The sequence below is a fragment of the Myxocyprinus asiaticus genome, chromosome 1, assembly GCF_019703515.2.
Source record: "Myxocyprinus asiaticus isolate MX2 ecotype Aquarium Trade chromosome 1, UBuf_Myxa_2, whole genome shotgun sequence".
NCBI classification, from domain to species: Eukaryota; Metazoa; Chordata; class Actinopteri; order Cypriniformes; family Catostomidae; genus Myxocyprinus; species Myxocyprinus asiaticus.
Window position 1 is genome coordinate 56,980,103 of NC_059344.1, and position 14,058 is coordinate 56,994,160.

General features: G+C 34.2%; 1 protein-coding gene across 3 annotated transcripts in view; it reads right to left on the reverse strand.

Moving 5' to 3' along the window:
• Window positions 1-1,136: 1,136 nt before the first annotated feature.
• Window positions 1,137-14,058, reverse strand: part of LOC127444268 (protein transport protein Sec24D-like) — a 33,216-nt gene continuing 20,294 nt past the window's right edge. The window contains exons 18-23 of one of the 3 annotated variants that reach the window (XM_051704669.1): window positions 13,901-14,039; window positions 11,356-11,474; window positions 9,630-9,809; window positions 9,313-9,504; window positions 3,884-3,973; window positions 1,137-2,701 (exon numbers count right to left, since the gene is read on the reverse strand). In XM_051704669.1, coding sequence (XP_051560629.1) covers window positions 2,561-2,701; window positions 3,884-3,973; window positions 9,313-9,504; window positions 9,630-9,809; window positions 11,356-11,474; window positions 13,901-14,039 — 861 coding nt within the window. In that variant the 3' untranslated portion in view covers window positions 1,137-2,560. Of the gene's footprint in view, window positions 2,702-3,883; window positions 3,977-9,312; window positions 9,505-9,629; window positions 9,810-11,355; window positions 11,475-13,900; window positions 14,040-14,058 lie in introns of all 3 variants that reach the window. The other 2 variants (XM_051703913.1, XM_051705472.1) reach the window with 2 other exon arrangements.

The following is a 14,058-nucleotide window of genomic DNA, read 5'->3' on the forward strand; positions in this document are numbered from 1 at the left end:
ATATATATATATATATATATATATATATATATATATATATATATATATATAGTATTATGAACTAATAGAGAACAATTGTTTGGTTTTTAATAAATTAGCATTTACCAAGATTAATGAATGCTGCTATTTAAAATGTTCCATTGTTATTTAGTGATACCTAATGTATTAAATATTTCTAACAAATAGAACCTTATTTTAAAGTGTTACCATATATATATATTTCTAGGAAATCTAGAAATAAGCTTGTGCTAACCAGAGAACGTAAGAGACACTAATCATTGTTCATGCATTAAAGAGAGGTTTTGTAACTGCATACATATGCAGGCTGATCCAGACATCAAATTAAATAGCACTTAAGAAAATGTATTTGTTTTCATAATCTGTCTGTACATCTTTCAAAACATATTTTTATTTGCATGTCCCACATTTTGCTTATTTAAAGTGAGATTTTGCAATCATTCTGTTGTAATATATCATGGCACTCTCTTATAAGAACACTTGAATTGACTTTTAGTTGTTTTGCAACCTGCATGCCTGATTTACAATTTTATCTAACAGAAGAGTGCATGATTTTTTCCCTACTTTTAGAAAATCAGTGCCTTTCTTTGTCAGTGCTCATTCCAAATGTATCTCTCAGAGTCGAATGTGGTTTATCTCAAACTGAACATAGGACATTATTAGTACTTTTCTGGAAGAAAAATAAATAATAATAATTATATCATGCAAAGCCTTGTTTGTTGCCTTTGAGCCTTGAAGTTGTTCCATGAATCATTTATGATGTAGAGATTTCCCATTCAGATTCTAATAATGCAACACTTACAGCGATGTGAGAAGCTGACAACTGCATGTTTAGTGCGTGAAGAAGGCTTTGCAGTGTTAGCAAAAGGCCCTTAGTGATGGGTAGAGCTGACTGGAGCAGATCTAGTGGTCTATGTGCATATCCCACGCTTCACTGTGGAACTAGATAAGTGCATTTTGTTAATAAACTGCTCAGAATGTATATGTACGACTGGTTTTTTATTTATTTTTTTTATGTCATGTAATTAATTGTCTGATACTTGCACCAATAAGGGATTATTTGAGTTGCCTTAGTTTCTTAAAAACACACACACACACATACACAGACACACACGCGCTTGAAAGGTAAACAGGGACTACACCTTTATTCCCAAAAAGCTGTATCAAGGCTTTGAAATGTACGTGGCAGGCTGTCCTTGGCTTCCAGAATGCATCTTTTTCTTTCAATATCAAGAACCACACTTATGTCCATTTAGTTTTAAAGCACTACGAGCAGGTACAAAGGCTGGATGCTTGAGTTACCTGAGATATATTTGCTTACGGTCCTTACAAGTCATCTCAAACTGTAATAAAATATACAGTATCGGTCCACAGATGTACATACCATTAAAAGTCAAGAAAAAAAAAAAATATAGCGTCATCTCAATGCCACATTAGATTTGTTTCAAAGAGCAAAACTGTATGAAATTAAGAATAACTAATAATTAAATACATTACCTGCAACAAAATAAAAGGGCTATTCTACCATTAATCAACATCAGGTCCTCAATTTACCAGATTTAGGAAAAGTTGAATATCGGTAAAGTACATTGCCATGCCTTTGTCTAAACACTTCCCTTAAAATGAAGGAATATCTCCCAATTACAACATTCTGATATGTTTTCTTTGAAGTTCTAATGGCTGAGCCTTCTGCAACAAAAAATAAAAAAATCCTGTTGTCAGTTTTATAAAAGCACCATTAAGGATTTCATAGGCATGATGTTGAAAAGCGATAGAGTGTCCCTTTTCATATTTTGAAGTATTGGATACATACAAACAAAATGTATACAATCGGTGATTAAAAAAAATCAAGTCCAGTAAAAAAAATAAAAAAAAAATGTTTTCTTAAAAAAAAAAAATGGGATAGCAGACAGATGTTGATATACAGATTTCTTAACAAGAATGGAATATTCGGTGTATATGAATAAACATCTTTTCTTGTCACTGCTGACTCAATACCACCAACATATTTCATTGCAAGACATTTCTATACATGACTATATTTCAGTTTTGTGTAGCAGATCTACCTCCCTGAAGTCATATAAAATAAATGACAAAGTGTGTACTGTATAGTTCTGGTCACAAAGTTTTATGGTCATCTATTAATTTAATAGACAGCACAGAGTTTTCATTTAAAAAAAAAAAAAAAAAAAAAAACTTTTCCACTTTTTACAAGCCAGTATTCGTTTTTCTATATTTTGACTTGGTAAAGGATTCCACAATGTTTCCCTTTGTTAAACTCAATGTAATTTAGGGCATGACTTAAGAAAATCATTGCAAAGATCTCTCAGATATGTCATGAATACCTCTTCACAACAGGGAGATGTGGCATATTTGAAGGTGTTCAATCCTAAACACCTATATAACAAATGACCCCAATGCGAAATACTGAAGTTTGCAAACTCAACTGCAGAGAAGGATTTTGGTTTTCTATTATAGGCAGATGTAGACAGTACAAGAGAAGAGGGCTGTGCGTTATAACACACTTAACTGTGTGTTTCTGTTAAGTAAGTAGCTGCCTGATCTCGCGGTGGACGTAACACAGGAAGTCCATGTAGGAGGCCCCTCCGTGTAGACCCTTATCCTCCACCAGGTGCTGACGGAAAAAGATCTCTGCTCTGTCTTTCTGCTTCACTATCAGCAGCTGCACAGTGACATATAAATTACACTGCTGATCTGGGATCAGTCAATACAGATAAAGATAAGCTCTGAGCTGAGTGATAAAGGTGAATCTTGCAAACACTGCCAAGAGCATGTCTGGGTCATATTTCACCCCAAACTCAAAAGAAAGAAACAAGAAATACTGTTTTGAATTTAACAAGTATTAATAAGTATTATTTTTTAAGACCATTAAAGGGATAGTTCACCCATAAATACAAATTATATCATCCATTAATCCTTATGTTATTCCAAACCTGTATAACCATTTGTCTTAAGTGGAACACAAAAGGAGGTTATTCTCAGTCAATATTAACTTTCGTTGCATTTTAACCCTTTACAAAAAAAAAGTAAATGGTGAGTGAAACTAACATTCTGCCTTAAATCCCCTTTTGTGTTCCATGGAAAAATAGAATACATATGGGTTTGGAACAACATTAGGATGAGTAAATTACAGAATTTTCATTTTTTTTGGGTGAACTATCCCTTTTATTTTTTTTTTTTTATTATTATTTTTTTTTGCATTACGCTAATGAGAAAATAGTACTCTCATTACTGTGGAATGAAAAAATAATGATTTAAAATGTAAAATATTAATACATCATGGCAGTATTTGCTATAGTGCCTTTAATTTATGGCTATTTTAATAATAAAAAAAATATATATATTTTTTTATTTTATTTATATTACTAAAAACAATAAAAAAATATAAAATAAAAATACTGTACAATAATAATGAGAATCCTCACTGAGAATAATGGGAATTATGAAAAAAAAAAAACTCAATAGTATAACGTCCAGTAATGAGAATTTGGGAGGATGTAATGAGAATCAGCATGTAACAATGTAATGCAAAAACTATTAATGGTCCTTAAAATAGGCTAAATTTACTTGATGCAAAATATAAATTCCCCTTGTTTTTTTTTTTTTTTCCATTTAGATTTTGGGCTGAAATGTGACCAGGACATGTTTTTGTGAAATTCACCTGATAATAATCATGGGAGGAGCACCTGTATCTTCATATATAAAATGGCAAATATGCAAAGAACCACCATTGTTAACTCCATTAAACCCATGATAACTCTTAACAGGGAGTTGAGACAGATATACAGTAGAGAGTGCGAAACAGATGGGCTGAAAGAGAACAGAAATCAAGAGTGAACTGCACCTTCATGGATTTGGCCCTCTGCTGTGAAATGCTGGAGATGATTGAATGGAGCTTCCTGGAATGAGCATTATCCAGCACAGGTAATGACATCTGCTGAAAGATAATTACAAGTCTGAGCTATTACTTTTGCTCTGACACTGACTGCCCACCATAATAAGAAAAGCTGAAAAGAAGTTCTTTGCTTGATTAAAGCAACATGAAGAGTGAGATGAATAATGTTATTGTTTAGAGCCAAACCAGTATAATATTTATGTAATTAAACAAGAATAAGTAACACTTGAATCTGCACTAAGTCAGGGGGTTTCAAACTGGGGTCTGTGGACCCCCAGGGGGTTTTAGTTGTCAGTGGAAAATAATTAAAAAAAAATTTAAAAAAAAGTCAATAAAAAGAAGTTGGACATTATAACAGTTTCATTCTGCTTTCTAAAGACTGGTTGGAAATTATGAGATTAATCATGCTTATTTTATTCTATTGAAAGCCATAGTTTTATAGATGGGATTATGATATATATATATATATATATATATATATATATATATATATATATATATATATATATATATATATATATATAATTCAACACTTTCAAATATTAATATATATATCTGTGATTAATTGCAATTAATTACAAACAATTATGCAATTAATCACGATAAAAAAAATTAATCGACTGACAGCACTAATATATACATTTCTTGAACCTTTTGGTTGCTCACTGGGGGCTGTAATGCCATATTCTCAGTAAAGCTGCATTGGAACAATATTTATTATGAAAGCGCTATACAAAAAACATTGGAATATAAGCAAACATTTTTCTCTTCAGGTTCACATACAAACATTAATAGTGAAAATAAGAAAAAAAAATAAATAAATGTAAATCTGAAAAATATTTTTGGACATAACTGCTTTACAGATATTATTTGAATCATATCTTTTGGCTTTAGTAAAATGGCAATATTAAAACCAGTTATTTAATTTCGCTAACATGTTATCTTTATAATCACACTATTTTTCTCAAACAAATAAGCATTAACTCATTTTTTGTTTTCATTTTGCTGGTTAAAAGGACAGCAGTTCTGATTGCATGAAGCTAGTTGAACAAACTCAGAGTTTCAGAGTAAGTTTCAGGTTGAAAAAAAAATTAAAAATAGAGCAAACCCATTTTAGATCAGGTTCAGTGATCTCAAGACGCTCGCTATAAAAGTTCTGTCAACTCAGAGTTTAATCCTGAACTTGTGCTAATCTCTGAAGCTCGTGCACATGAATGAATGACATTTGCCACTAACAGCCAATGCGTGAAGCTTGGAGAGAGTCGGAGCGATTTACTTCTCGTGAGAAATTCAGTGTGATTTACATCTCCGCTGAAGATCAAAAAATTATTATGAAAGTATGAAGAACTTTGAACATTTATACAGCATGAAGAAACACAGCTGCTGCCGTGGAAGTATGAGGTGACTGCTGGAATAAATTAATGAATAAAATGTGTAATCGAATTTATATAGGTTCACGATAAGTACATACAGGCTTATAAAACAAATTATGTATTGTTCTCTAATGTAAATGCTTTTATATTTATTTAAATTAAAAGCCTAATATATTTTAATGAAGTGCAAGCCATGTCACTTTGTGTGATAGTCTACAATATAATTTTAACCAGTATATTTGTTCAGGTGGAACGACTCGTCACACACACACACAAAAAAGTGTAAGAATCACCTTACGAACACTTCTAAAAACAGTATTTTTTTTCTGGGGTTCTTAGCACAGTATCAGATACTGAATTCAGATATAGATACTAAGTTAAAATGTAAAGATCCTAAATAATACATTTTTAATGTGTTGCTCAAAAGATACAAGGTTCCCCGATCTCTCAAATAAACCATCTTATAATATGTTAATATATAGGTCTAATATATTAAATCTTAATATATAAATCTAAATTAATTCATTATACATTTCCCCATAAAGCATGCTTTAAGTTTTATCTATTTTAAACTGAATTTCAATCCATATTATATTATAGGCCCTAAATATTATATTTATTAATATTTGAATTATTCTGCATTATTTATATGAATTATCTTTATTTGGGGGCCTCTCATTACAATGAATGAATTAATTAATCGGCATGTCAAGTAATTAATTTGATTAAAAATGTTAATCGATTGACAGCCCTAATAACTGTGCACGCATGCACGCACGCACACAGTTGTGCTCAAAAGTTTGCATACCCTGGCAGAAATTGTGAAATTTTGGGATTGATTTTGAAAATAGGACTGATCATGCAAAAAACTGTCTTTTATTTAAGGATAGTGATCATATGAAGCCATTTATTATCACATAATTGTTTGGCTCCTTTTAAATCATAATGATAACAGAAATCACCCAAATGGCCCTGATCAAAAGTTTACATACCCTTGAATGTTTGGCCTTGTTACAGACACACACGGGTTTAAATGGCAATTAAAGGTTCATTTCCCACACCTGCGGCTTTAAAAAAAAATTAAATAGCTCTCACGTGGATGCACTGAGCAGGCTAGATACTGAGCCATGGGGAGCAGAAAAGAACTGTCAAAAGACCTGCGTAACAAGGTAATGGAACTTTATAAAGATGGAAAAGGATATAAAAAGATATCCAAAGCCTTGAAAATGCCAGTCAGTACTATTCAATCACTTATTAAGAAGTGGAAAATTCAGGGATCTCTTGATACCAAGCCAAGGTCAGGTAGACCAAGAAAGATTTCAGCCACAACTGCCAGAAGAATTGTTCGGGATACAAAGAAAAACCCACAGGTAACCTCAGGAGAAATACAGGCTGCTCTGGAAAAAGACGGTGTGGTTGTTTCAAGGAGCACAATACGATGATACTTGAACAAAAATGAGCTGCATGGTCGAGTTGCCAGAAAGAAGCCTTTACTGCGCCAATGCCACAAAAAAGCCCAGTTACAATATGCCCGACAACACCTTGACACGCCTCACAGCTTCTGGCACACTGTAATTTGGAGTGAAGAGACCAAAGTAGAGCTTTATGGTCACAACCATAAGCGCTATGTTTGGAGAGGGGTCAACAAGGCCCATAGTGAAAAGAATACCATCCCCACTGTGAAGCATGGTGGTGGCTCACTGATGTTTTGGGGGTGTGTAAACTCTAAAGGCACGGGGAATCTTGTGAAAATTGATGGCAAGATGAATGCAGCATGTTATCAGAAAATACTGGCAGACAATTTGCATTCTTCTGCACGAAAGTTGTGCATGGGACGCTCTTGGACTTTCCAGCACGACAATGACCCTAAGCACAAGGCCAAGTTGACCCTCCAGTGGTTATAGCAGAAAAAGGTGAAGGTTCTGGAGTGGCCATCACATTCTCCTGACCTTAATATCATCGAGCCATTCTGGGGAGATCTCAAACGTGCGGTTCATGCAAGACGACCAAAGACTTTGCATGACCTGGAGGCATTTTGCCAATACGAATGGGCAGCTATACCACCTGCAAGAATTTGGGGCCTCATAGACAACTGTTACAAAAGACTGCATGCTGTCATTGATGCTAAAGGGGGCAATACACAGTATTAAGAAGTAAGGGTATGCAGACTTCTGAACAGGGGTCATTTAATTTTTCTTTGTTGCCATGTTTTGTTTTATGATTGTGTCATTCTGTTATAACCTACAGTTGAATATGAATCCCATAAGAAACACAAGAAATGTGTTTCGCCTGGTCACTCATGTTTTCTTTAAAAATGGTACATATATTACCAATTCTCCAAGGGTATGCAAACTTTTGATCACAACTGTGTGTGTGTGTGATATATATATATATATATATATATATATATATATATATATATATATATATATATATATATACACATACACACACACACACACACACGCATGCACACAAACACAGTGCCTTCATCAAGTATTCAGACCCCTTCAATTTTTTTCACGTTTTATGTTGCAGCCTTATGCTAAAATGCTTTCAATTATTATTTTTTTCAAATCAAAAGCTGAGGAACACCATCCCAAAAGTGAAGCATGAGGGTGGCAGCATCAAATTGTGGGGGTGCTTTACTGCAGGAGGGACTGGTGCACTTCACAAAATAGATGGCATCATGAAGGAAAATTATGTGAATATATTGAAGCAAAATCTCAAGACATCAGCCAGGAAGTTAAAGCTTGTCGCAAATGGGTCTTCCAAATGGACAATGACCCCAAGCATACCTCCAAAGTTGTGGCAAAACGGCTTAAGGACAACAAAGTCAAGGTATTGGAGTGGCCATCACAAAGCCCTGACCTAAATCCGATAGAAAATTTGTGGGCAGAACTGAAAAAGCATGTTCGAGCAAGGAGGCCTACAAACCTGACTCAGTTACACCAGTTCTGTCTAGAGGAATGGGCCAAAATTCCAGCAACTTACTGTGAGAAGCTTGTGGAAGGCTACCCAAAATGTTTGACCCAAGTTAAACAATTTAAATGCACCGCTACCAAATGCTAACAAAGTGTATGTAAACATCTGACCCACTGAATGTGATGAAAGAAATAAAAGCTGAAATAAATCATTCTGTCTACTATTATTCTGACATTTCACATTCTTACAATAAAGTAGTGATCCTAACTGACCTAAGACAGGGAATGTTTTCTATGATTAAATTTCAGGAATTGTGAACAAATGAGTTTAAATGTATTTGGCTAAGGTGTATGTAAACTTCTGACTTCAACTGTGTGTGTGTGTGTGTGTGTGTGTGTGTGTGTGTGTGTGTGTGTGTGTGTGTGTGTGTGTGTGTGTATATACATACATATATATACACATACATACATACACATACATACATAAATATACATATATAGACATAAATATATATATATGTGTGTGTGTGTATATATGTATGTATGTGTATATATATATATATATATATATATATATATACATATATACACACACACACACACACATACACACACACACACACACATATATATATATACATATACACACACATATATATATACATATATATATATATACATATACACACATATATATACACATATACATATATATACACACATATATATATATATACACATACATACACACATATATATATATATACATACATATACACATATATATACATATACACATATATACATATATATACATATATATACACACATATACTGTATATACACATATATATACACATATATATACACATATACATATATATATACACATATACATATATATATATATATATACATATATACATATATATATATATATATATATATATATATATATATATATATATATATATATATATATATATATATATATATATATATATATAAACACATATGTGTCCAATTTTGTTTGTTCATAATAATGAAGATATAGTTAACCACAGTACAGTATGTGTCATACCCCTTCTGTGGTGAGGTGTCCGAGAGAGGGCACATTAAAGAGGTTCTGGATGAGGTCGGGTGGGCAGGCCTGTCCCAGCCAGAGGAACATAAAGAGTCCATTCTCCAGCAAGAACACACCTGTCTCACTGAGCCGCTCCTGAGAGCTCCGCACTGGTGCTGGAATTGACTCACTGCCCACATCCATAGTGTGCTGAGAGAAAGACAGCATGTAAACTGTAGTGCTTGATGTTTGACACTGATGATAGTGAGGATTTACTTTGCATGTGTGGGAGACAACTTGTAATTTTGAGTGTGCTATTTGTGTGTGTAACTCACCAGTGGGATGAGTCGTGGGTAGAGCAGGACCTGGGTCTCCTCCACTCCCATAGCCATCACCATGAGTCTTTGAAAGGCCCTGTCATCAGTGGAGAGCTCAGCACTGCCTACTAGAGCTGGAGCCTTCAACAGACTGTTCATGTAGACAGGAAACACCTTCATCGCATCAGGCAGAATTAACTACAGGACAAAACGTACAAGTGGAAGAGAAGTCAGTTTACACAACTCATCTCTGCAAAGACGATGGGATCAATATCCACTTTTTTCTACGTCCCGTGATGCTTTGCACGAAATATGGGTGTTACTTCTGTTAAGAAGTAAACACGGTTGTCGTTGTGGCGTACGACCATTCATTCATACATCTATATGTGTTGGGATTACAAGGGCAGGGTGTCTGATTTCATGACGACATGCATTAATCACTATATCTGTGTGTTACTGCATGATAAACAAAAGAAAGCACACAAAAATGGTGCACTTCCTCCCAGATGCAGCTGAAGTTTAATCTAAGCACAAATGGAACATTAAGAGGTGATTTTTAGCGGAGTTCCTGTGTTGGCTGAGCATCGAGTGTGTGTGCTTGTCATCTGTGGTCCCTGAATGTTGATATCAGACAATGAAGAAGATCTGTGAAGATCTTATGCATGTAGATGTAAGCCTTTTTTCAAAATTTTATGACAGGATGGTTATTTCCTTTTAAAGCCACATGTAGCGGGCGGAATTTAAACTCCTGTTTTAGCGCAATGTTAGACTGACAGGTGACTCGTGGTGTTTTGCTGCTGTCTGGGATGCATCAGCATTTATACCTTAGATGCAATGTGCAATGATCTGATCGCAAAATGTTTTAGACCCCGTTTACCCCCGTATTTACCGCTGACCACTTAAAGGGATAGTTCACCCAAAAATGAAAATTATTTTGTTATTTACTCACCCTCATGCCATCCCAGATGTGTATGACTTTCTTTCTTCAGCAAAACCCAAACGAAGCTTTTTAGAATGATTTCTCAGCTCTGTAGGTCCATACAATGCAAGTGAATGCTGATTAGACCTTTGTAGCTCCAAAAATCCCATAAAGGAAACATAAAAGTAATCCATATGACTCCAGTGTTTAAATCCATATCTTCAGAAGCAATATAATAGGTGTAGTTGAGAAACAGAACAATATTTAAGTCCTTTTTTACTATAAATCTCCACTTTCAGATGTGAAAGTGAAACTAAACATGCACTACATGTGACTTTCAGATGTAAAAGTGAAAGTGGAGATTTAGAGTAACAAATGACTTAAATATTGTTCTGTTACTCACCATCACCATTCACTTGCATTGTATAGACCTACAGAGTTGAGATATTCTTCTAAAAATCTTAATTTGTGTTCTGCTGAAGAAAGAAAGTTATACACATCTGGGATGGCATAAGGGTGAGTAAATGATATGAGAATTTTCATTTTTGAGTGAACTATCCCTTTAATATCAGCTGTAAACAGGGTCTACAATGACTGCAGCTGAAGCTAGCCAACTCTTTGGAATGACTTCTGGCGGAAGCAGCACCCACATTCGTTTCCCCAGTTAGACCACCAGGAAAAAGGTGGATAAGGGTCAAAAAAGTTTTTGTAACCTGAAATGAGTTGATTATAGTTTAATATATATATATATATATATATAGTAAGTAATAATTTCTGATGCATTAATGAAGTATTGTCTCAAATTCGAATGCTCAGAACACTGACCTGACTGGCTACTGATGGACTGGCACAGTTCTTCCTGTAGCAGGCCAGCATGTGAGCTGTCTGGTTAACCAGGATTTCCCTCACTGCCTTCAGTGGCTGGTTGAGCATGGCCTGACATGCTAGAAAAGAAAACGACCATAATAAATCAATGACATACTCTTCTCTAAGGGAGGCTACAAAAAATGACTAACCTGTCTACACTCAGGGTCTGCATTTAGCCTACATTCAGGGTTTCCACCCCTTTTGACCATTAAATGTCATGACATTTCCATGACCTTTCCAGTCATTTGTGATAACTGGTTACAGATATTTTTCAGGCTCATAATGAATAATATAGACCAATTTGTGAACCGTTTCAATCAAACCAATTTATTGAAAATACCTGACTCATTAGCTTACAAAACAGGCATCTCCATGGCTTGCGGGCAAGTTTTACACTACACAAGAGCAATTGACAACTGATAAAATATTTTAGAGGAGAGGAAAACAAGAAAATGTATATTCACAATGGGAATTTAGTGACTTTTTAAGGCCTGGAAATCACAATTTTAAAATTCCCTGTAAGTTGTGTGTATTGTGTTTCACTCAATATCCATGAAAATTGGTCTTTTTCCAGATAACATTTCTGTATTGCCAGCTAGTGGATCATTGACAAACAAGGTTTTCTGATGTGATAAAAATTAGAAATCCTTTCACATGTCAAATTCATAGAAATGTTTTCTGTATGTCCAATTTTTGTTTCATAAATTTTTGAAAAACATTTGTAGCATTTTTCCAAAAAATTTTAAAATAAATGTAATGACCTGTAAAATTTTGTGTGGTATAATCATCAAGTAAAAAAATTAATAAATAAAAAAAAAAAATTAATAAATAAATGTGTATATATATATATATATACATATATACATATATATATATATATATATATATATATACACACACACACACACTTTTCTTTGTACCTTCAATACATGAGTGTACAAAAGTTAATCATTAATTAAAAAAATAAATAAAAAAAGCTTTAACATAATTTTATGTTAAAGGATTTTTTTTATTTTACACATATCCTGAATTGTTTAATGAAGAATATCAGTTTTCTCAGGGTTACACCACATGACCTGAACAAAATGTGCCTTTTCATAAAAATGTAAAAATATTTTTAAGTAAAAGGAGCCGAAACAAGTCTTATAACAAAAAATTACCATCAACTAGTGTGGTTAATTCTGCATTTGCTTTATCTGTGTCATGTACAGAGCCTCATGTGGCTTTAAAATAGCTTTAAAATAGAGTTAATTATTTTTATGTAACAGCTTTTTTTACTTTAAAAAGGAGGTTTTCACTCGATGTGAGACTTAAAGGAATAGTTCACCCAAAAATGAAAATTCTCTCATAATTTACTCACCCTCATTCCATCCCAGATGTGTATGACTTTCTTTCTTCAGCAGAACACAAATTAAGATTTTTAGAAGAATATTTCAGCTCTGTAGATCCATAAAATGCAAGTGAATGGGTGCCAAAATTTTGAAGCTCCAAAAAGTACATATAGTATAACCATCATAAAAATAATCAATGTGGTGGATGATTCCAGTGGTCTAATTAATGTCTTCTGAATTGAAACGCTAGCTGTTTATAAGAAATAGATCAATATTTAAAACATTTTACTAAAAATGCTCGTTGAGGAGGGTGGAGTTCAAACTGCCTCTCGCCTGACGTAAGCAGCAAAGCCTCCTCTGCATAGATATTCATACATAGATGCCTTATTAGCAGCTGTTTGTATGGACCACGATACTGTTTCCACACAAAAGCAGTTTATGTAGCGGTCTGAGCAAGGAGCTCGGCCTGAGGAATCTCCTGCATTCAAACCAATTCAAACAGCTCTCGTTGTTCACCGTTCCAAGATGGCGCCACAGTTGACGGATCCAAACCAGCCGAATGAGGCATCTATCTATGATTACCTATGCTCCTCTTTTGTAAACAACACTGCACTTCCGTTTTTTGATTTTGTTTTTCATATTTCACATGTCAGTTCTTGCGGGAACTTGCCAACGCGCTTGACCTCGACCCTTGTGAACTTTTTGTAAAAAGTTTAAAATTTTGATCTATTTCTGACTCACACCTAGCATTTCGCTTCAGAAGACATTAATTAATCCACTGGAGTCTTATGGATTACTTTTATGATGGATATAAGTGCTTTTTGGAGCTTCAAAAATTTGGCACCCATTCACTTGCATTTTATGGACCTGAAATAGAGCTGAAATATTCTTCCAAAAATCTTCATCCATGTTCTGAATAAGAAAGAAAGTCATACACATCTGGGATGGCATGAAGGTGAGTAAATGATAAGAGAATTTTCATTTTTGGGTGAACTAATCCTTTAACTACTGTTTAAGAACATCTGGGATAGTAAAATCTGAATATAAATTCTGAAATACATATTTCAAAATGGTACATTGTGAAATCAGCTTTATGCTACACACTGAAGACCAAGCTGTGGCAATTGCATAAAGCCCTCACATTTGCCTTTAAGAGTTAGAAAAGCAGTTACCTGACTTGGCAAAGAAGTTGATGAGAGCATCTGTCTCGCAGCTTTTGTAGAGCTCAGACAGCTGTGAGCAGCAGTTTAAACTGAGATTGTGAATCCGCAACCTCCTCTGTCCACTGATGGTGGTGTACAGCAAAGCACACTGTGAAAAGACATGACAT